General features: G+C 49.1%; 1 protein-coding gene across 1 annotated transcript in view; it reads left to right on the top strand.

Moving 5' to 3' along the window:
- ADCY5 (adenylate cyclase 5) overlaps window positions 1-25,079 on the top strand; it is a 105,018-nt gene that overhangs the window by 78,949 nt on the left and 990 nt on the right. The window contains exons 4-20 of the mRNA XM_040439254.1: window positions 1,711-1,822; window positions 2,060-2,187; window positions 2,996-3,154; window positions 5,325-5,466; window positions 6,899-7,039; window positions 11,065-11,087; window positions 12,416-12,560; window positions 15,303-15,400; window positions 16,565-16,652; window positions 19,205-19,321; window positions 20,498-20,662; window positions 20,758-20,933; window positions 21,618-21,644; window positions 23,001-23,133; window positions 23,265-23,528; window positions 23,774-23,978; window positions 24,879-25,003. Of these exons, the coding sequence (XP_040295188.1) occupies window positions 1,711-1,822; window positions 2,060-2,187; window positions 2,996-3,154; window positions 5,325-5,466; window positions 6,899-7,039; window positions 11,065-11,087; window positions 12,416-12,560; window positions 15,303-15,400; window positions 16,565-16,652; window positions 19,205-19,321; window positions 20,498-20,662; window positions 20,758-20,933; window positions 21,618-21,644; window positions 23,001-23,133; window positions 23,265-23,528; window positions 23,774-23,978; window positions 24,879-25,003 (2,248 nt within the window). The remainder of the gene's footprint in view (window positions 1-1,710; window positions 1,823-2,059; window positions 2,188-2,995; window positions 3,155-5,324; window positions 5,467-6,898; window positions 7,040-11,064; window positions 11,088-12,415; window positions 12,561-15,302; window positions 15,401-16,564; window positions 16,653-19,204; window positions 19,322-20,497; window positions 20,663-20,757; window positions 20,934-21,617; window positions 21,645-23,000; window positions 23,134-23,264; window positions 23,529-23,773; window positions 23,979-24,878; window positions 25,004-25,079) is intronic.

Raw genomic sequence — 25,079 nt, 5'->3', positions numbered from 1 at the left:
CCTATGTACAGGAATATAACTACTATAATACTGCTCCTATGTACAAGAATATAACTACTATAATACTGCTCCTATGTACAAGAATATAACTACTATAATACTGCCTCCTATGTACAGGAATATAACTACTATAATACTGCTCCTATGTACAAGAATATAACTACTATAATACTGCTCCTATGTACAAGAATATAACTACTATAATACTGCCTCCTATGTACAGGAATATAACTACTATAATACTGCTCCTATGTACAAGAATATAACTACTATAATACTGCTCCTATGTACAAGAATATAACTACTATAATACTGCCTCCTATGTACAGGAATATAACTACTATAATACTGCTCCTATGTACAAGAATATAACTACTATAATACTGCTCCTATGTACAAGAATATAACTACTATAATACTGCTACTATGTACAAGAATATAACTACTATAATACTGCTCCTATGTACAAGAATATAACTACTATAATACTGCTCCTATGTACAGGAATATAACTACTATAATACTGCTCCTATGTACAAGAATATAACTACTATAATACTGCTCCTATGTACAAGAATATAACTACTATAATACTGCCTCCTATGTACAGGAATATAACTACTATAATACTGCTCCTATGTACAAGAATATAACTACTATAATACTGCTCCTATGTACAAGAATATAACTACTATAATACTGCTCCTATGTACAAGAATATAACTACTATAATACTGCTCCTATGTACAAGAATATAACTACTATAATACTGCTACTATGTACAAGAATATAACTACTATAATACTGCCTCCTATGTACAAGCATATAACTACTATAATACTGCTCCTATGTACAGGAATATAACTACTATAATACTGCTCCTATGTACAAGAATATAACTACTATAATACTGCTCCTATGTACAAGAATATAACTACTATAATACTGCTCTTATGTACAAGAATATAACTACTATAATACTGCCTCCTATGTACAAGAATATAACTGCTATAATACTGCCTCCTATGTACAGGAATATAACTACTATAATACTGCTCCTATGTACAAGAATATAACTACTATAATACTGCTCCTATGTACAAGAATATAACTACTATAATACTGCCTCCTATGTACAGGAATATAACTACTATAATACTGCCTCCTATGTACAGGAATATAACTACTATAATACTGCTCCTATGTACAAGAATATAACTACTATAATACTGCTCCTATGTACAAGAATATAACTACTATAATACTGCTACTATGTACAAGAATATAACTACTATAATACTGTTCCTATGTACAAGAATATAACTACTATAATACTGCTCCTAAATACAAGAATATACTATAATACTTCACCCTATATACAAGAATATAACTACTATAATACTGCTCCTATGTACAAGGATATAACTACTATAATACTGCTCCTATGTACAAGAATATAACTACTATAATACTGCCTCCTATGTACAAGAATATAACTACTATAATACTGCCTCCTATGTACAATAAAGTGTATAATGGATAGGTTTACAGTTTATATATATATGGCGGTGTCTGTGGTGATGTGCGGTTGGTTTTGGATTTGTTAGACGTTTGTTTCCTGTTATTGATACAATGTTGCGTGTGATTGGTTGGTTCTGTTGACCTCTCGAGTTTGTTAAATTGTATCATTTTCTGTCTCTTATTTCCCAGCATCCTCTTTGCTGACATTGAGGGATTCACCAGTCTCGCCTCCCAGTGCACCGCGCAGGAACTGGTCATGACCCTGAATGAACTCTTTGCCCGATTCGACAAACTGGCGGCTGTGAGTCTAATGTGGAGACATTGTAGTCCAGGAGAGGGACTCCCCCAGATTCCGCCTCTATAGATGCCATCCACGCCTGTAGTCGGAGTAATCCTATATCTTGTGGTGCTGAGTAATCTAACCCCTCCCCCCCTCTCATTGTGCAGGTTCAGCCAGTCGCTCAGAGTCCAGCTGGAGTTCCCCTTTAAGCTAGCACAGAAGCGATGAGGATTGATCATCTTATTCTTCTTTTTCCAGGAGAACCACTGTCTGCGGATCAAGATCCTGGGCGACTGCTATTACTGCGTCTCGGGGCTGCCGGAAGCCCGCGCGGACCATGCCCACTGCTGCGTGGAGATGGGTCTGGATATGATTGAGGCGATCTCGTAAGTAGGACATCGGCAAGCACTGGCTGTTAAAGGGCCGGTCCAGTCCTGTCTTCCCAAAGTCTAATGCTCCTATGATGAAAAGTTCTGCAGCTTTCTAACTGACTTTGTTTCAGTACATGTGTTTTGTGTCAGTGAATGGAATCTTTTGATTCTACAAGGGCTGGAGGACTCGCAGGATAATGGGTTGTGTGGCATGACAAGCTCAGCTCTGCTGTGTCTGTGTGTAGTAGAGCTGCTCGCTGCCTCCTGCGTGTGGCTGCTTAGTGAGGCCAGAATGCGGCTGCCAGGTACACCAGGAATCTGCGCCGGTAGCGATGAGATTAGCGGGAGAACACGGGGCGGGAACAGAAAGGTGATTGGAAGGAGATGAGAGTCGGACACGAGCCAACGCCGTGGAGTCATCTGGCTGGGAATACTGGACTTAAAGGGACCGTCCTATCTAACGCGCCATTTCCTAAATCCACAGTCGGTTCAGTCCTTGAGTTTTATTCAGCTGTCCCTACAGACAATATGGCCGCCATTGCAGACCCCACATGGGGCGTCGCCCAACTCGTGGCAGTGATAAGGGCCACCATCAGGATTGTGGGAAAGCTGGGTGACATCCGCTGGGGAGCCCTGACTTCGGCCATATTGGTTGTCATTTAGCTTTTCTTGAAACAGATGCGACAAAAATGGCTGATGAGAGTTTGTGACGAGGCCGACCCCGGACCTGAGATTTACGGGGGCGCACGCTCTTCTGTGGGGGGAGCGTGGCAGCGCTCAGCCCCAGCCTCCCTTATACTGTGTGTGCTGTCTCCCCCTGCAGGCTGGTGAGAGAAGTGACAGGCGTCAACGTCAACATGCGAGTAGGAATCCACAGCGGCCGCGTGCACTGCGGCGTCCTGGGGCTGCGGAAGTGGCAGTTTGATGTGTGGTCCAATGATGTCACCCTGGCCAATCACATGGAAGCCGGGGGCAAAGCCGGGTAAGTACAGAATGTATCACTCCCATCATCCCTGACCCAGAAGCTCACAATCTAATCACTGTATCCTACTCCAGTATCACTCCCATCATCCCTGACCCTGGAGCTCACAATCTAATCACTGTATCTTACACCAGTATCACTCCCATCATCCCCCGACCCCTAGAGCTCACAATCTAATCACTGTATCTTATACCAGTATCACTCCCATCATCCCTGACCCAGAAGCTCACAATCTAATCACTGTATCTTATACCAGTATCACTCCCATCATCCCTGACCCAGAAGCTCACAATCTAATCACTGTATCTTACACCAGTATCACTCCCATCATCCCTGACCCCTGGAGCTCACAATCTAATCACTGTATCTTACACCAGTATCACTCCCATCATCCCTGACCCAGAAGCTCACAATCTAATCACTGTATCTTACACCAGTATCACTCCCATCATCCCTGACCCAGAAGCTCACAATCTAATCACTGTATCTTATACCAGTATCACTCCCATCATCCCTGACCCCTGGAGCTCACAATCTAATCACTGTATCATACACCAGTATCACTCCCATCATCCCTGACCCTGGAGCTCACAATCTAATCACTGTATCTTACTCCAGTATCACTCCCATCATCCCTGACCCAGAAGCTCACAATCTAATCACTGTATCTTACACCAGTATCACTCCCATCATCCCTGACCCAGAAGCTCACAATCTAATCACTGTATCTTACTCCAGTATCACTCCCATCATCCCTGACCCAGAAGCTCACAATCTAATCACTGTATCTTACACCAGTATCACTCCCATCATTCCTGACCCAGAAGCTCACAATCTAATCACTGTATCTTACACCAGTATCACTCCCATCATCCCTGACCCCTGGAGCTCACAATCTAATCACTGTATCTTACACCAGTATCACTCCCATCATCCCTGACCCTGGAGCTCACAATCTAATCACTGTATCTTATACCAGTATCACTCCCATCATCCCTGACCCCTGGAGCTCACAATCTAATCACTGTATCATACACCAGTATCACTCCCATCATCCCTGACCCTGGAGCTCACAATCTAATCACTGTATCTTACTCCAGTATCACTCCCATCATCCCTGACCCAGAAGCTCACAATCTAATCACTGTATCTTACACCAGTATCACTCCCATCATTCCTGACCCAGAAGCTCACAATCTAATCACTGTATCTTACTCCAGTATCACTCCCATCATCCCTGACCCAGAAGCTCACAATCTAATCACTGTATCTTACACCAGTATCACTCCCATCATTCCTGACCCCTGGAGCTCACAATCTGATCTCCTTATCTCATACACTGTGTATCACTCCCATCATCCTTATTTGCAGAGGATGATGGGAGAATCTTTCCACTTCTGGTGGGTTTCTTTTCCTTGTGGTTGTGTGGCGGATTATCAGATGGCGGTCTATCAGGCTTTTCTTTGGCGCGGTTCTCCTGGTGGCGGCGTACCAGTGAGGCAGCATTGACCTTCTGACCCTGTTTAACCCCTGCTCTGCCTGCCGCTGCCACCCTCCCTCTCTCATTATTGACGTGAATGCTCGATTGCAGCCGCCTGATTGATGGGAGGTGACGGGCCGCACGAAAGGGCACCGCGGGCAACAGCCCATGAATATCGCCGGCGGTCACGGTGTCCTTCATTTACATTTTAATTGCTGAAATATAATATTTCAATCAAGAAATGATTAAGGAGAATAGAAAGTGTTAATAAGATGGAAACCGCGAGACGACCGGAATAAAGGTGACAATTAATATGTAAATAACATGCAAATGACCGATATTAGGGGAGCGCTCCTGCAGTTTAAAGGGCCAGGGCCCCGTAAATAAAGTCCCACGACTTTCACTTCTTTATCATTTCAAGAACCCTGTTTGCTGTCAATGAATGAGAAGATTCTTATATATTCAGAGACTGGAAAGTCTTCCTGACCTAGTCCTGCTCACACTGAGGGTTTGTTACATTTGTATCCAGTCTAGACGTCCTGCACTGATACATTGTAACAAACCACCAGGATGGAGAGAGTTTTCTGCTGCTGGCAGAGTACTGGACACATTGTAACAAGCCCTCAGCTGTGTCCGCAGGACTAGATCAGAACGTTTTTGCCGCCATTCCTCTCCTTTATGTGTTTTCAGCCGCATTCACATCACGAAGGCGACTCTGAATTACCTGAACGGAGATTACGAGGTGGAGCCCGGCGCCGGCGGCGAACGCAACGCCTACCTGAAGAAGCACAACATAGAGACCTTCCTGATCGTCCGCTGCAGCGAGAAGAGGGTGAGGCTTATAGCAGTCACTGTCCTTGTCACCCAGCTTTCCCAGGAACAGATTTGTCTCTGAGAAGTGACACGTTTATAGTGAGAAGGATGATAGGGGTGATAGTCCATAGGTGGGTACGGTCAGAGCGAGTCATGTAGATGAGACCCTCACATCACCCCTGCACTCATCCTAAACTTTCGTCTGTCGTGTCCTCCATCAAATCCCTGGAAAGGGCACCTGAGGGAACTCCCATCATCCGGGTAATTGGCACTCCCGGCTTCATCAGAACGGCAAGTGACGCATCTGACACGTCCCGATCCCTGACTGTGTGAGGAGGAGTTACACCAGTCATGCTCCAGTTACATCCAAAGCTGCCCTCAAAATTGTACTGGTGCCCATTTGAGTCTCAGACTCCAGGACCCAACATCTCCCTGTGCAGAGCATGAGCTGCTGCGGTGCATTGTGGGAAATGTAGTGGTTACATCGGGCCATGTGCAGTCAGCAGCCTGCCAAACTGTAAATGCAGCTCTGTGTGTGACCTGAGCAAAGTACGTGATGTAACTGCAGAATTGTGGCTGCAGCTCTAGAGGAGATTAGAGTATAATACATTATATAACAGAATTGTGAGTGCAGCTCTGTGTGTGACCTGAGCATAGTTCCTATAGTATGTGATGTAACTGCAGAATTGTGAATGCAGCTCTGGATGTGACTGGAGTACAGGCTGCCATAACCGTCTGACCAGGGCCACATCCGAGCTCTATGATTCGGATAATCCGCCCTCTCGCCTGCAGTCATGGCGGCCACTTAATCCTGCGGTTTTGGACCCCCCCCAAACATCAGTGGAATTAAATTACTGGATCCAGAATCCGAGGATTATCCGTTTGTAGGGCGTTGCCCGCCAGCGGCCTCAGCTGTCCCTGTATGACTGCCGGGCACCGGTGAAGTGTCCCTGGGTCCCGGGGGGGGGGGTCGGCAGGACCAGGTAGGGGGCAGGGGCACAAAAAAAATCAGTGAGATTTATCACGAGGGGAATTTTTACTCAGGATTGTAGGAGTCGGCGTTTCTGTAATTTACGCCAAATTTATCAAATATTGCCCAATCTTTGGTAAATTAAACCTAAACCTGTCCTCAGATGTGACGCCTGCGCTGAAGCTGGAATTCTGGACAGCCGGGCGTGATAAACTGGAGGGGCTCATTCACTAATGATGGGCATTTCACCCCCCAGTAAATCCCCGACGGAGGAGAATGTTGCTGGGCGCCTCTGTGATGTCTGTGCGGCGGCTGGGAGTTATACATTGACTCCGCCCCCTTCTGATAAGCCCTGCCCAGATTTTAAAAAAGCACGAGTTCAGCGGAGAACGGATTTGTGCAAAAATGTTTGACTTTTGTATTTCAGAGAACTGGCGAAATCTTTGGTAAATGACCCCCAATGTGTTTCTGTTTTATGCAGAAAGAAGAAAAGGCGATGATTGCGAAGATGAACCGCCAGAGGGCCAACTCTATTGGGCACAACCCGCCGCACTGGGGCGTGGAGCGCAACTTCTACAACCACCTGGGAACCAACCAAGTGTCTAAGGAGATGAAGAGGATGGTACGTGGGATCTCATCAGCCTCCATCACCCAGCCTCTGCCTTCATGTCTCCATCACATGGCCTCTATCTCTCTGTCTCCATCTCCCAACTTTTACCTTATAGTCTCCATCACCTGACTATATCTTCCTATCTCTAGCACTTGACTTCCATCTTTCAGCCTCTACCTTCCTGCCTCCATCTCTCGGCCTCTACCTTTCTCCCTCCATCTCTCGGCCTCTACCTTCCTGCCTCCATCTCTCGGCCTCTACCTTCCTGCTTCCATCTCTCGGCCTCTACCTTCCTGCCTCCATCTCTCGGCCTCTACCTTCCTGCCTCCATCTCTCGGCCTTGTAAAGGATCTCCCGACACCCCGACTGGGTACCTCCGTTGATGGATGCTCCCAGTGCCTCCCGAGGACTCCAAGCACTCCACTCGACACCGATACCACTACAGGAACCAGGAACAGGAACAGCTCTTACAAGAGCTAGGAGTAATAGCCAGGGAGTATACACATATTGCAATCCCCACACACATGAGACGAGGCTCTATGTTGAATGTAAAACAGGAACTCTTTATTGAACACACAGCATTGACTTATATACACATGACATACTGAGGACATGACATAGCAGCCAATCCTGTACAGTTTAAACATAAAACTAACCCTATTCAACAAACACAATGGCATTGTCTGTGACGCAATTAACAAACACAATGGCATTGTCTGTGACGCAATTAACAAACACAATGGCATTGTCTGTGACGCAATTAACAAACACACTGGCATTGTCTTTGACGCAATCAACAAAATACAATTACCAAAACACAATGGGCTCTGCCTGTGATACAATTACCAAACATAATGGACTAACTTAATCACTCACAGACAGAAAACACACATTTTTCCCAAAACACAGAAAACACCTCAAAACCCCACATATCCCCATAATGTATACATCCATGGATAGCTCTGATCTGGGTGAACAACATATCCAAAAATCACCCAGATCCGAGCAGGGGTTCCCGAATTCCATGGAAGTCACTTTTGGCCGACCGCAAGCATGGCTTTCCTGCCCACAACAGTTCCACAGATTTAAGCTGTGCGGCCGGTCTGTCTTCTCCTTCAAAGTTAGTATGGGCCATAATCCTGAGGCAAGAGGCTGGCAAACAGGCCTCTCCAAAACCCAGTGGCGAGGTTATTTTCGCCACACATCTCCCCCTCCCAGGGAAGACTAACCAGATACCTGACCTCACGCCGGTCGGTACCTGAGTTAGTCTGGCAGTCCACCCACAACCAAATACTGGACCTGTTGAATTTGGTAGCCTGTCTCTGTCCAGTGAGTCCACCAAGGTTATGTTGGTAACTGGTACTCCCGGTCTCTGTGTTGCTCCCTGGCTTGGAGTGGAGGTTGCTTTGTGGGCAGGGATCAGCGGTACACTGCCCTGGTGCCAGCGCTACCACGGAAGAAGCCTGGTTGGAGCCTGGTTGTTGGAGGGGGAGACCGACCGTCTCCCCTTTGGATACCCAGCTCTGCTGCTGGAGGGGGAGACCGACTGTCTCCCCTTTGGCTAAACAGCCCTGTTACTGGGGGACAAGACCGACTGTCCCTACCCCCTGTGCTGTAAGTGCAGAGACCGCGGTCCGATCTGCACTGTTGTGAGGCTTACTGTCTCCCCCTGGTGCGTTAAGCTGCCGCTGGGGAGAGGGGGTAATGAGCTCCTCTCCCATACATACTTCCAGCCGCTGGGGAGGGCGACCGACCGTCTCCGCTCCCAATACAGTGTCCTGCTGCTGGGGAAAGGAGACTGGGCTCTCTATTCCCTGCTGGATACTCTGCCGCTGGGGGATAGGACCGACTGTCTCTGCCCCCTGTAACTCAGCCTGCCGCTGGGGAATTGAGACTGGCTCCCAATTCCCTGCAGGACCGGTGGAGAGACCTCGGTCCCATCTCCACTGGCCCCCTGGGGTTCTTCCCAGTAAACCTCCACAATATCTTCCCAGCTGAAGAGGTCTGGCTCTGGGTCTGTCACTCTGCTCTCCTGCTGAGCCTTCTCACTGGAGTGGAACAGCTGCTGGTAGTCCTGTTCCAGCTCCATCTCCCGGGTCACCAGGTGGACCAGGTCCTGCTCAATCTCATGAATGTCGTCCCAGTCATACCTGCTCTCCCTCCATTCCAAGAGATCACGTAACCGGGCTTGTGCAGGGCTCCCAAACTCCAGCTCTGAAAAAGTCTCCCATAACAAGCCAGGACCATCAAACTCCTCTCCCTCTGGCTTGTCATGCTCAACTGTCCTGGGTAGGTACTGTGCCCCATACCACCAGAGCTCCTGGTAGGCATCTTCCAGCCACAGCTCCTGCCATGCTAGGTGTTCCAATTTCTTTACCCATTCCTCCCGGGGCTGCTCTCCCAGGAAGGGCATCCGCAGGGCTACTCGCTTCTGCAACCGCTGGTCTTCCGTGGGGAGTCTCTCGTCCCGCAGATACTCCACAATACCCAGTGCCTGGTACCAGATGCCTTTGCGGGCTGTATCTCGGTCATCCATGACACCCTCATTGTACTCCACTGCTGTGTCCATTCTGGTGCTGTCAGGGTCGCTGTACTAGGACATGCGTTGCCCTCAAATTGTAAAATCAATGGAATGGTGTCTCCTGTAGCTGTCCTTCTGGCTGTGGGAACGATCCCGCCGCTTGCCACCAATGTAAAGGATCTCCTGACACCCCGACTGGGTACCTCCGTTGATGGATGCTCCCAGTGCCTCCCGAGGACTCCAAGCACTCCACTCGACACCGATACCACCACAGGAACCAGGAACAGCTCTTACAAGAGCTAGGAGTAATAGCCAGGGAGTATACACATATAGCAATCCCCACACACATGAGACGAGGCTCTATGTTGAATGTAAAACAGGAACTCTTTATTGAACACACAGCATTGACTTATATACACATGACATACTGAGGACATGACATAGCAGCCAATCCTGTACAGTTTAAACACAAAACTAACCCTATTCAACAAACACAATGGCATTGTCTGTGACGCAATTAACAAACACACTGGCATTGTCTTTGACGCAATCAACAAAATACAATTACCAAAACACATTGGGCTCTGCCTGTGATACAATTACCAAACATAATGGGCTAACTTAATCACAGACAGAAACCACACATTTTTCCAAAAACACAGAAAACACCTCAAAACCCCACATATCCCCATAATGTATACATCCATGGATAGCTCTGATCTGGGTGAACAACATATCCAAAAATCTCCCAGATCCGAGCAGGGGTTCCCAAATTCTATGTAAGTCACTTTTGGCCGACCACAAGCATGGCTTTCTTGCCCAAAACAGTTCCACAGATTTAAGCTGTGCGGCCGGTCTGTCTTCTCCTTCAGAGTTAGTATATGGGCCATAATCCTGAGGCAAGAGGCTGCAAACAGGCCTCTACAAAACCCAGTGGCGAGGTTATTTTCGCCACAGGCCTCTACCTTCCTGCCTCCATCTCTCAGCCTCTACCTTCCTGTCTCCATCTACCTGCCTCCGTCCCTTGGCCTCCATCTACCTGCCTCCATCTCTCAGCCTCTATCTACCTGCCTCCGTCCCTTGGCCTCCATCTACCTGCCTCCATTTCTCAGCCTCTACCTTCCTGCCTCCGTCCCTTGGCCTCCATCTACCTGCCTCCATTTCTCAGCCTCTACCTTCTTGCCTCGTCCCTTGGCCTCCATCTACCTGCCTCCATTTCTCAGCCACTAGCTTCCTGCCTCCATCTCTTGGCCCCTATCTACCTGCCTCCATCTCGGCCTCTATTTACCTGCCCCCATCTCTTGGCCTCTATTTACCTGCCTCCATCTCTCAGCCTCTATCTACCTGCCTCCCTCCCTTGGCCGCCATCTCTCAGCCTCTATCTTCCTGCCTCCGTCCTTTGGCCTCCATCTACCTGCCTCCGTCCTTTTCGCTTGCTCGCTGTCTCCTCTGGGGGGCGCAGTACCAGGTTTGGGTCTCTGGTTCTGACTGAAGCTCTTTTCTTTCTGTTTTCCAGGGATTTGAAGATCCAAAAGACAAGTGAGTGTCCAGAACTTTACAGGTGACGTAAACCGTCCGGATGGCGGCTCGGTGCGGGGAAGGGGGGGCGCCGGCTGTATCTCTGGTGTGCATTTCGCTGTAATCTGTAAATCCTGGACTCTGGCAGCCGCTCCAGGATTATCACCTTCGGCCTCTTATCAGGCTTTTACAATTACCGACGCGTTTTCACCCAATTTCTGTCAGTAGTGCCAAAGTCAGATTACCGAGGCACGCTAGCGGGTTCGCGAAACCTCAGAGGACTTTAAAAGGCCGGTGCAGTCCTATGTAAATAAAGCTGAATCTTTTGTGTAGTCACAAGTTCTTCTAATAGACCATTTCTCTGCTTGCTGTTCGTGAATGGCCAAAACCCGTCCTTAGTTCTCACACAGCTGAGGTTGTGCTACAGTTGTATCCAGTGCTTACAATCCACTGGGAGATAAACCGCCCGGACTCCAGACTGATACATTGTAACAGTCAGGACAGGGGACTGTCTACACTGGAATATAACCTCTGTGTTTGAAGAAGGATGTTTCCATTCACAGACAGCAAGCAAAAAATGGTGAGGAATTGAAACACAAAGGTTACAGAAGGTTGCAGAGCCCCCAGTGGTGACTGAGATGGAATCCATCGATCTGTGCTCTGCTCCTGCTTCCATTGTGCCGAGGTCATGGGTTGATGCTGGGAGTCGTAGTTCTTGCTGCCGGAGTTGCTGTAGCTCAGCTGTGGCTGCTTCTGCTCGGACCCCGGGGATGCAGCTTTTCTCACGGGTAAAACGTCTCCGGCTCGTCCCAATTTCGGAGAAATGACCTTCTGTGTCCTCCGGGAGCCTGGAAACAGAATGCACATGGAGAAGGCACTAATTAACCTCTTCCTGAGCCAGGGCTGCGGGCAAATATAGGACGTTGGGGAGGGGGGGGGGGGAATAGGAATACGGGGAGCGTCAGAGTAAGATTATATCTCATTGTCATCTATGTTAGTGGGGCCCCTGTGCCAGAACAGTATGGGGCCCCTTGCTTTATCATCGTACAGCATTCCCTCATGGCACTGTTTTAAAGTGGTGGCGGGCCCCGTACCAATAGGGCCCTAGTGCTGCAGCAAAATCAGCTATGTGGTATGTCCTCTCTGGACGTCTTCTGAGGCATCAGTAGGTCGAGCAACTCAGGACTATGGGACCTGACTACGCAGGGTAGTTTGTAGTCTGTAACCATGGAGACACACAGCTGTGCATAGCAGCTGTAGACACAAAACAGGAGATATTGAATCAAGGTTAGAATAATGCATTTCTTCACCTTCTCTGTTAACCCTTTGTACTCTGTCCGGTCTCTTAGGAACATCCAGGAGAACATGAACCCTGAAGATGAAGTGGACGAATTTTTGGGTCGCGCAATTGATGCTCGAAGTATTGACCGACTGCGCTCAGAACACGTTCGGAAGATTCTGCTGACTTTCCGTGAACCAGACCTGGAGAAAAAGGTGATTGTAGCATCCTGTGAGATGTCCTCTGTGAGAGGTCCTCCTGCTCCATGAGGCATCTGCAGATACAGCTCAGTACATCGCAGACCTCGTATCTGACTGGATCACATTATTACTATCAGCAACGGCCCAGCACACAAATAACTATGTGTCATAAACCTCTACTGGTCTGGAGTCACCACTAGGGGGAGCTCCTCACATACAGATGTATACATACAGCCATCACTAGGGGAAGCTACTCACATACAGATGTATATACAGTCACCACTAGGGGGAGCTCCTCACATACAGATGTATATACAGTCACCACTAGAGGGAGCTCCTCACATACAGATGTATACACAGTCACCACTAGAGAGAGCTCCTCACATACAGATGTATATACAGTCACCACTTGGGGGAGCTCCTCACATACAGATGTATATACAGTCACCACTTGGGGGAGCTCCTCACATACAGATGTATATACAGTCACCACTAGGGGGAGCTCCTCACATACAAATGTATATACAGTCACCACTAGGGGGAGCTCCTCACATACAGATGTATATACAGTCACCACTAGGGGGAGCTCCTCACATACAAATGTATATACAGTCACCACTAGGGGGAGCTCCTCACATACAGATGTATATACAGTCACCACTAGAGGGAGCTCCTCACATAGAGATGTATATACAGTCACCACTAGGGGGAGCTCCTCACATACAAATGTATATACAGTCACCACTAGGGGGAGCTCCTCACATACAGATGTATATACAGTCACCACTAGAGGAAGCTCCTCACATAGAGATGTATATACAGTCACCACTAGGGGGAGCTCCTCACATACAAATGTATATACAGTCACCACTAGGGGGAGCGCCTGACATACAGATGTATATATACAGCCACCACTAGGGGGAGCTCCTCACATACAGATGTATATACAGTCACCACTAGGGGGAGCTCCTCACATACAGATGTATATACAGTCACCACTAGAGGGAGCTCCTCACATACAGATGTATACACAGTCACCACTAGAGGGAGCTCCTCACATACAGATGTATACACAGTCACCACTAGAGAGAGCTCCTCACATACAGTTGTATATACAGCCACCACTAGAGGGAGCTCCTCACATACAGATGTATATACAGTCACCACTAGGGGAGCTCCTCACATACAGATGTATATACAGTCACCACTAGGGGGAGCTCCTCACATACAGATGTATATACAGCCACCACTAGGGGGAGCTCCTGAAATACAGATCTATATACAGCCACCACTAGGGGGAGCACCCCACATACAGATGTATATACAATCACCACTAGTGGGAGCTCCTCATATACAATTTTATACAGATCCCATTGAACTCAATTTATTGAATGCAGTGAGCTACTGAGCTCCCTCTAGTGGTGGCTATATACATATATACGTAGTAATATCGTGAGCTCCCTCTAGTGGTGGCTGTATATATCTGTACATAGTAATCTCTTGAGCTCACTCTAATGGTGGCTGTATATATCTGTATACAGTAATCTCCTGAGTTCCCTCTAAAGGTGGTTGTATATATCTGTATGTATTAAGCTTTTGAGCTCCCTCTAGTGGTGACGTATATATATCTGTATGTAGTAAGCTCCCTCTGGTGGTGGCTGTATATATCTGTATGTAGTAATCTCCTGAGCTCCCTCTAGTGATGGTTGTATATATCTGTATGTAGTAATCTCCTGAGCTCCCTCTAGTGGTGACTGTATATATCTGTATGTAGTAATCTCCTGAGCTCCCTCTAGTGGTGACTGTATATATCTGTATGTAGTAATCTCCTGAGCTCCCTCTAGTGGTGACTGTATATATCTGTATGTAGTAATCTCCTGAGCTCCCTCTAGTGGTGGCTGTATATATCTGTATGCAGTAATCTCCTGAGCTCCCTCTAGTGGTTGCTGTATATATCTGTATGTAGTAATCTCCTGAGCTCCCTCTAGTGGTGGCTGTATATATCTGTATGTAGTAATCCCCTGAGCTCCCTCTAGTGGTGGCTGTATATATCTGTATGTAGTAATCTCCTAAACTCCCTCTAGTGGTGGCTGTATATATCTGTATGTAGTAATCCCCTGAGCTCCCTCTAGTGGTGGCTGTATATATCTGTATGCAGTAATCTCCTGAGCTCCCTCTAGTGGTGGCTGTATATATCTGTATGCAGTAATCTCCTGAGCTCCCTCTAGTGGTGGCTGTATATATCTGTATGCAGTATTCTCCTGAGCTCCCTCTAGTGGTGGCTGTATATAGTAATCCCCTGAGCTCCCTCTAGTGGTGGCTGTATATATCTGTATGTAGTAATCTCCTGAGCTCCCTCTAGTGGTGGCTGTATATATCTGTATGCAGTAATCTCCTGAGCTCCCTCTAGTGGTGGCTGTATATATCTGTATGTAGTAGTCTCCTGAGCTCCCTCTAGTGGTGGCTGTATATATCTGTATGTAGTAATCTCCTGAGCTCCCTCTAGTGGTGGCTGTATATATCTGTATATAGTGCACTCTTAGGCTCCCTCTAGTGGTGACTGTATATATCTGTATGTAGTAATCTCCTAAGCTCCCTCTAGTGGTGGCTGTTGTGCTGGGACTTGTAACTCCACTATATGATCTTAGATTTGTGCCTCTTATAATCTGCTCTGAACAGCTGATCTATAAAATTAAAAAAAAGTGACTGGTGGATGCTAAAGCTTGCAGTCTATGTGACCCTTTATTTTTTCTGCAGTACTCCAAGCAGGTGGATGATCGGTTTGGGGCATATGTTGCGTGCGCATTTATCGTCTTCCTCTTCATCTGTTTCGTGCAGATCATCGTTATTCCACAGTGAGTAGATTTTGCTTCCTTTAGTCATTTGCTTCGGGTTTGGCAAATGTTTGTCTGTATATGGTCAGGTCATCATGGTTTTCAGTATCTCTGCTTGCTATTATTCATTGTTTTCTAGTAGTAGTTTTAAAGTTGTCAGGGTTCCTGTAGTCGGGGGGGGGGGGGGGGGGGCAAAAGTGTGTCTGCAGTGTTGTCTCAGGGTCATCAGGGGTCCTGTAGTTGGTGGGGGGGCAGTGGGTCTGCAGTGTTGTCTCAGGGTCATCAGGGGTCCTGTAGTTGGGGGGGACAGTGGTTCTGCAGTGTTGTCTCAGGGGTCCTGTAGTTGGGGGGGACAGTGGGTCTGCAGTGTTGTCTCAGGGTCATCAGGGGTCCTGTAGTTGGGGGGGGGGGCAGTGGGTCTACAGTGTTGTCTCAGGGTCATCAAGGGTCCTGTAGTCTGGGGGTCCAGTCGGTCTACAGTGGTGTCTGGGGGGGAGTGGCAGTGGGTTTCCAGTGTTGTCTCTGGGACACAAGGGTTCTTGTAGTCTGGGGGCAGTGGTCACCAGTCTTGTCTTGGGGTCACCAGGGGGTCATGTAACTTTGGGGGTATGTACTCTGGTAGTGGTCGGTCTGCAGTGTTGTCTTGAGGTCTCGTTTTCGGGGAGGCCGGTGGCTCTCTAGTGCTCCTGGGGTCATCAGGCATCCTGTAGTCTGGGGGACAGGCGGGTCTGTATTGTTGTCTTGGGGTGACCAGGGGTCCTGTAATCTGGGGAGGATTTGTTCTGCAGTTTCGTCTCAAGGTCTTGTAGGCTGGGGGAGATCGGTCTGCAGTGTTATCTCAGGATCATCAGGGGTCCCGTAGTCTGGGGGGCGGTCTGCAGTATTGTCTTGGGGTCCTGTAGTCTGGGGGGCGGTCTGCAGTGTTGTCTTGGGGTCCTGTAGTCTGGGGGGCGGTCTGCAGTGTTGTCTTGGGGTCCTGTAGTCTGGAGGAGGGGGGCGGTCGGTCTGCAGTGTTGTCTTGGGGTCCTGTAGTCTGGAGGAGGGGGGCGGTCGGTCTGCAGTGTTGTCTTGGGGTCCTGTAGTCTGGAGGAGAGGGGCGGTCGGTCTGCAGTGTTGTCTCGGGGTCCTGTTTGGGGGGTTCTGCAGTGTTGTCCTGTAATAACAGCCCACTCTCTGTGATTGCAGCTCTACTTTCATGCTCGGCTTCTATCTCGCCTGCTTCCTCGTCCTCATCCTTGTGCTGAGCGTCTCCTTGATATACTCTTGTATCAGGGTAAGTAGTTGTGTCACATGGACAGGAACCTACCTAATTAAAGGGCCAGCACTTCAAGTTATCCTACTTTGTGTTTCAATTGCTTAACGTTTTCAATATCTCTGCTTGCTGTCAGTGAATGAGAAACATTAATTGAAAACCCATCCCACCCAGCTACTCCTCACAGCTGAGGGCTTGTTACAGTGTACCCAGTCTAGACAATCCACTGTGAGCTCTGAGCAGCCTGATTACCCCTCCCCCACCTCACCATTGGCCCTTGTTTTCTCGTTTTGTTCCCTGGGTCATTTGATTATAATTTTGTAAGCTGCCGTCATTTATATCTGTCGATCTGAGTGATGTTTAATGATTACAGGAGGGAAACTGAGATCCATTAACCAATAAATAATCAGCGCCCAGACCGGAGGCGGCATGTAATAGCGTTATCCCTCCGCAGTCAGTCATCTGTGTGGACACGAGACGCACGGAGATGGAAAGTTCCTACAGTTAAAGTGAATTTCCAGAGATTTGGGCAGGAGATGCTCCAGGTCTGTGTCTCGGGGGAGAATAAACCTGCAGCGAGTCATGAATCCAGCTGTTAGCTTCCATATCACCCAAGCAGCAGAGATATTGTATTCTATGGAGGAGGAGAAGTTAGCTGCCTCCTGCCTCGCTGATGACTACACTGCATAAATAAAGGCTTGTTACAATGTATCAGAGCAGAGCAGCCAACCTGGCGTACAAGACGGGAGTAATGGATTCAGGGCCGTCTTTTATATTGATTGGACCCTGGGCAAAAATGTACTTGGGCCCCCTGGATCCCGTCTTCCCACACCCTAGCAGGCAGTCACGGCCTCCACCACAACACACACACAAAGAATCCACACACCTGGTAGAGTCCAGTGAATTCCTGTAAATACTTCCAGCGGCTCAGGATCAGTGCTCTGGGCTCAGGCTGGAAGTGGGAACGCTCTGCAGGAAGGAGACCGGGGCTCGGCTCACCCTAGTGTTACAGTGCACCCCAGCACCCCACAGTATGCAGTATAGCACCCTATAGTATACAGCACCCCACAGTATGCAGTATAGCACCCTATAGTATACAGCACCCCACAGTATGCAGTATAGCACCCTATAGTATACAGCACCCCACAGTATGCAGTATAGCACCCTATAGTATACAGCACCCCACAGTATGCAGTATAGCACCCTATAGTATACAGCACCTCACAGTATGCAGTATAGCACCCCACAGTATACAGAAACCCACAGTATGCAGTATAGCACCCTATAGTATACAGCACCCCACAGTATGCAGTATAGCACCCTATAGTATACAGCACCCCACAGTATGCAGTATAGCACCCTATAGTATACAGCACCCCACAGTATGCAGTATAGCACCCTATAGTATACAGCACCCCACAGTATGCAGTATAGCACCCTATAGTATACAGCACCCCACAGTATGCAGTATAGCACCCTATAGTATACAGCACCCCACAGTATGGAGTATAGCACCCTATAGTATACAGCACCCCACAGTATGCAGTATAGCACCCTATAGTATACAGCACCCCACAGTATGCAGTATAGCACCCCACACTATACAGTATACAGCACACCACAGTATATAGTAGAGCAGTATAGCATCCCACAGTATACAGAACCCCACAGTATACAGTAGAGCAGTATACCACCCCACAATATACAGCACCTCACAGTATACAGCACCCCAAACTATACACTATACAGCACCCCACACTATACAGCCCCCACAATATACAGCACCCCACAGTATACAGCCCTCTACAGTATACAGCACCCCAAACTATACAGAATACCGCACCTCACAGTATTCAGTATACAGCACCCCACAGTATACAGCACCCCACAGTATACTGCACCCCACACTATACAGCACCCCACTATACAGTAGCTTACAGTATACAGCCCTCTACAGTATACAGCACCTCACGGTATACAGCACCCCAAACTATACAGAATACCGCACCTCACAGTATTCAGTATACAGCACCCCACAGTATACAGCACCCCACAGTATACTGCACCCCACACTATACAGCACCCCACTATACAGTAGCTTACAGTATATTAGCATAACAGCCCATGTCACCTTTTCCTGATGTAATCTTCACAAAAAAAGCTCCACAGTTAAGGCAAACTTCTCCTGCAGCAACACTCCTGGTAGAAAGAAAGGACCTTTGATGACCTCATAGCCATGTGACCAGTAATATTGCTAGGTTACTGGTCACATGGTGATGATGTCATCTAAGGTCCTTTCTCCTAAGAGAATCACAGCTCTCAGTTTGCTGCCTGGAGTGCCAGCAGGCATGGCATGGCAGCACCCCCTGAGTAGCTGACAGCCTGACACCCGGGGCAGTGGCTAGCAGGGCTCAAGAGGCAGCTGCCTTGGGCCCCCCAGGAGCAACTGGGCCCAGGGTAGCTGCCCCTTTTGCCCCTTGTTAAAGACGGCCCTGAATGGATTGCCTGCACTGACACACTACTAGACTGTAAGCTCTTGGACTCCAGTGTAACTTCCCGTTTTCTTCCTGCAGCTCTTTCCATCTCCGCTCCAGACTTTATCAAAAAAGATTGTGCAGTCTCGGATTAACAGCACGGCAGTGGGAGTCTTCACCATCATCCTCGTCTTCCTTTCTTCCTTTATTAACATGGTAAGAATGGGCAATGACACTAAGGAGGCGCACAAGGTCCATCACGGAGGGCTCTGGGCGGTCAGTCACGGAGGGCTCTGGAGGGTCCGTCACGGAGGGCTCTGGAGGGTCCGTCACGGAGGGCTCTGGAGGGTCCGTCACGGAGGGCTCTGGAGGGTCCGTCACGGAGGGCTCTGGAGGGTCCGTCACGGAGGGCTCTGGAGGGTCCGTCACGGAGGGCTCTGGAGGGTCCGTCACGGAGGGCTCTGGAGGGTCCGTCACGGAGGGCTCTGGAGGGTCCGTCACGGAGGGCTCTGGAGGGTCCGTCACGGAGGGCTCTGGAGGGTCCGTCACGGAGGGCTCTGGAGGGTCCGTCACGGAGGGCTCTGGAGGGTCCGTCACGGAGGGCTCTGGAGGGTCCGTCACGGAGGGCTCTGGAGGGTCCGTCACGGAGGGCTCTGGAGGGTCCGTCACGGAGGGCTCTGGTGGGTCTGTCACGGAGGGCTCTGGAAGTTCTGTCATGGAGCCCTTTCGAGGGTCCGTCACAGAGGGTCCGTCACGGAGGGCTCAGGAAGGTCCGTCACGGAGGGCTCTGGAGGGTCCATCACGGAGGGCTCTGGATTGTCGGTCACGGAGGGCTTAGAGGGTCCGTCACGGAGGACTCTGAAGGGTCCGTCACGGAGGGCTCTGGAGGGTCCTTCACTGAGGGCTCTGGATTGTCGGTCACGGAGGGCTTAGAGGGTCCGTCACGGAGGACTCTGAAGGGTCCGTCACGGAGGACTCTGAAGGGTCCGTCACGGAGGGCTCTGGAGGGTCCTTCACTGAGGGCTCTGGATTGTCGGTCACGGAGGGCTTAGAGGGTCTGTCACGGAGGGCCCGTCACGGAGGGCTCTGGAGGGTCCATCACGGAGAGCTCTGGAGGGTCCGTCACGGAGGACTCTGAAGGGTCCGTCACGGAGGGCTCTGGAGGGTCCTTCACGGAGGGCTCTGGATTGTCGGTCACGGAGGGTTTAGAGGGTCTGTCACGGAGGGCCCGTCACGGAGGGCTCTGGAGGGTCCATCACGGAGAGCTCTGGAGGGTCCGTCACGGAGGGCTCTGGAGGGTCCGTCACAGAGGGTTACATCATGTTATACAAATTCACATCCAGAGCTGCAGTCCTAATTCTGCTATCTCATGTCATGTTTATCGTCTTCCAGTTCGTGTGCAGCAGTACGGACCTGAGGAGCTGCCTTGCTGCCGAGTACAACGTCCCCCTGAACAACGTGACACCGTGTCTGGTCAGGAACTCAGCCCTGAACTACAGCTTGTCTACCAAGAGTGGATTCTGTGGGGACCCGGCCCCCAGCTGCAACTTCCCAGAGGTAAAGTGTGGCCTTAAAGGGCCAGGACACAGATTGTAGCGCCTGCTTGCTCAGCGTCCGGTTTTATGATGTGTGATTTTCCTGCTTCCTCGCAGTATTTCACCTCCTGCGTCCTGCTGAGCCTCCTCGCCTGCTCCGTCTTCCTCCAGATCAGCAGCATTGGGAAGCTCGTTCTGATGCTGATCATCGACTTTGTCTACGTCATTATTGTGGAGATCCCACAGGTGGTGGTCTTCAACAACGCAGATCTGCTCGTGGCAGCCAATGGCATGTGAGTAACATTATACATTGTAGTGAAGACTGTGTATACTCCAGAGCTGCAATCACTATTCTGCTTCAGTGCTGAAATCTCCCAGCCAGTTCAGTATCTTTATATAGTTTGCTTTGGTGACGTAGGGAAAAAGACTGCCCCCCATATTATAGCTGTGGGATCTGTTCACACCAGGCAGATTTGTTCTCTGCAACCGGATAATCCTTTCCATACATATAAGGGGTTGTTTCTGCAGGTGCAGGGATGTTTGCACCTCCCGCCACAGGGACTGATGGCTCTCTCTGCCGATCCATACTTATGTGTATTCTATGGGGAGAGCTGAGAAAGCTGCTGCCAGACACTTCTCATGGCGGCTCATCACCTGGGAGAGCGAAAGGATCTGCGAAAATATTCATATCGCCCAATCCTTGTCTCCCCCGACAGATGGTGTCGGGAGCTCCCCATACACATTAAGTACCCGCTGTTCCCAGAGGGTTTATCCGAGGAAAGGCGAATGTGTACGGGCAGCTTCAGGGGGTGTCTGGCAGATCCATCAGTCCTGTGCAGGTATCCAGAGCTGCGCTCCTTCTGTCAGACGTGGAGTGCAAAATCCAGGAGACCGTCGCCATCTAGTGTCCGTAATACAGCGCTGCAGGGGGATCATCAGCGCCTCATAATCATCACTCTCTGATTTTTGTCTTCCAGTGAATTATCCAACTCCACAATGAACTGGTAAGAAAACCAGCACTCACTGGGATTATTATATCATACTGTTATTATATTAAACTATTATAAGATTATTATTTTATACTCTCATATTATATGATACTATTATTATATGATACTATTATTATATGATACTTTGATTACATTATACTATTATAAGATTATTATACTATTATTATATTATACTTTATATATTATATTATTAGATTTAGGGATGAGCGAACTTCATATTTTGAAGTTCGGGTTGTGGTATATGCTGAATTGCGTTATGGATTCCGTTACCACGGACCATAACGCAATTCCATTAATTCCGTCATAATAGAAGTCTATGGCCTGCATAACGGAATCCATAACGCAATTCAGCATATACCCGAACACTCTTGTCTAATTAGATTATTATGATACTATTATATTATACTGTATTATGCTATTATTATTATATTATACTATTATCATATACATAAAATGCGCCAAATCCGTGCAGTACAGGCCGTGCCGCAGGGTTAGGACTTTTTTTTCACCTCCCCAGACAGTTCTGAGGTGCGGATAAGTGAAGACGTAAAATTCTATTTATTAGCGCTGGGCACCATTATGTTGGTGCTAAATATTGCTGTAAAAGGTGCTCGGTTTATGGCGCAGTGCGCACTTCTGTAAAGGTTTTGGCGCAGTTTCTGCCTGGTCTACTTTTTATTCTGCCTGTTAAGACGAGCGGTTCATGTATTCGTGTAATATTCACGTAATCCAATGTGCGCTGGAGTGAAGAGGTGTCCTGTGCGCCTGAGCGGAGGTCGATTTGCACTGATTTACACCAATTTGTCGTATAAATTATAGTAACGCTGACAGGGCTCCGCCCCTCCAACAAAACCACGCCCACTAAAGGGTAACAGGGTAAAAACTCAAATTTTGCACAAGTTCCCACCCAAATCTCCAGATTCTGTTACTTCAGAAAACTGCAAAGCCCTTGATACTCCCCCCCCCCCATATTGTGTTTTATTTACTCTCAAGATCTCTGCTTGCTGTCAGTGAATGGGATGATTCTTCATTTACATGGGCAGTTACAGTTGTATCCAGTCCTGACAATCCTCTTCAGACTGATATTTACTATCTACACTGATACATTGTAACTAACCCTCAGCTGTGTGAGAAGTTTTTTTAGTACTTTTTTATATGATTACATTTTAATGATCCCTTTAAGAAGCCGTAAAACGAGACGTTTCCGTTGTGCTGGCTCATTTCTTGTGTAAATGTGTTGTTGAAGGGGCGGTACTGCGAGCACGTGGTCAGACATAGCTTCACGTGGCCGCCACGTCCTCCATGTTGTCTTTATGATGGCGCTGTCATCACCTCCTTGTGTCTCCACAGCACGGACGGCGTTCCCAGAGTCACCCTGAAGATCGCCACCCCAGTGATCATCAGCGTATTCGTGCTGGCGCTCTACCTCCACGCGCAGCAGGTGGAGTCCACGGCCAGGTTGGACTTTCTGTGGAAGCTTCAGGTATGGGGGGGCGGGATCTCCGATGACGCTATCTGTCCGCCTGTGTACACACCTGAGCGCGAGGAACGGTTCAGACCAGCAGGGAATCTGTGGACGTCAGTGGACATTATATTGTGACCATTGTCTTCCAGGCCACCGAGGAGAAGGAGGAGATGGAGGAGCTGCAGGCCTACAACCGCCGTCTCCTGCACAACATTCTCCCCAAGGACGTGGCGGCGCACTTCCTGGCGCGGGAGCGGCGTAACGATGAGCTCTACTACCAGTCCTGCGAGTGCGTGGCCGTCATGTTCGCTTCCATCAGCAACTTCTCCGAATTCTACGTGGAGCTGGAGGCCAACAACGAGGGCGTGGAGTGTCTGCGGCTGCTCAACGAGATCATCGCCGACTTTGATGAGGTGCAGCCGGGGCGAGATACGCGCCAAACGTTCTGTCCCATTGAAGAAAGTCTGAGATGTAGATGCATGTTGACGGGTGTCACTCCCACTCTCTGCTCACATCCAGAGCTGCACCGACCATTCTTTTAGCTCAACCCTCTAGGGCAGGCTCCCGGATTATGTGGCCCCCGGGAGCCAGCTCACTCAGGGGCAGATACACTGTGTACACTGCTCGGTACTAATCCACCCCCTCCGGCTCTCCACAGATCATCAGTGAGGACGAGTTTCGGCAGCTGGAGAAGATCAAGACCATCGGCAGCACGTACATGGCGGCCTCAGGACTGAATGACACGACTTACGACAAGGTCGGGAAGACGCACATCAAGGCGCTGGCGGATTACGCAATGAGACTGATGGATCAAATGAAATACATCAACGAGCATTCATTCAACAACTTCCAGATGAAGATCGGTGGGTGAATGTACCGCGGGGGAGGGGAATAAGCAGCAAAAGAAGGGAGCATACAGCAGGGGAGGGGCTTATACAGTGAGGGAGGGGAATATACAGCAAGAATGGGACCATGCAGCAGGGAAGGGTAGGGGGAGCATGCAGCAGGGGAGGGGCTCATACAGTGAGGGAGGGGCTTATACAGTGAGGGAGGGGAATATACAGCAAGAATGGGAGCATGCAGCAGGGAAGCTCATACAGGGGAGGGGCTTATACAGTGAGGGAGGGGAATATACAGTGAGGGAGGGGCTTACACAGTGAGGGAGGGGAATATACAGCAAGAAAGGGAGCATGCAGCAGGGGGCAGGGCTTATACAGGGGAGGGGCTCATACAGCAGGGGAGGGGAATATACAGCAAGCATGGGAGCATGCAGCAGGGGAGAGGCTTATACAGTGAGGGAGGGGCTTATACAGCAAGAATGGGACCATGCAGCAGGGGAGGGGCTTATACAGTGAGGGAGGGGAACATACAGCAAGAATGGAAGCATGCAGCAGGGGGAGGGGCTTATACAGTGAGGGAGAGGAATATACAGTGAGGGAGGGGCTTATACAGTGAGGGAGGGGAATATACAGCAAGAATGGGAGCATGCAGCAGGGGGAGGGGCTTATACAGGGGAGGGGCTCATACAGCAGGGGAGGGCAATATACAGCAAGAATGGGAGCATGCAGCAGGGGGAGGGGCTTATACAGCAGGGAAGGGGAGCACACAAATAGGGAGGAAAGCACAGTGGGGGAGGTGGGGGGCATACAGCAAGTGAGGGGATGTACATATAGCGGCCTGGATCTCAGGATAAAGGGTGATGTACCCTCGGCCCTGGAGTAATGGATTGTAGGATGACGCTTATATCACGTGTTGTTTCTCAGGACTGAACATCGGACCCGTGGTTGCTGGTGTCATAGGAGCTCGTAAACCCCAGTATGATATTTGGGGGAACACGGTAAACGTGGCGAGTCGCATGGACAGCACGGGCGTCCCTGAGCGGATTCAGGTGGGTCACTGGTGCAGCACATGTGATGCTGAGGTTTGGATCCTTTCGTTTGCTCAGTCCTCCTGTTGCGTTTCAG

The sequence above is a fragment of the Bufo bufo genome, chromosome 7, assembly GCF_905171765.1.
Source record: "Bufo bufo chromosome 7, aBufBuf1.1, whole genome shotgun sequence".
Lineage (NCBI taxonomy): Eukaryota > Metazoa > Chordata > Amphibia > Anura > Bufonidae > Bufo > Bufo bufo.
This window is presented reverse-complemented; position numbering and strand designations above follow the sequence as displayed.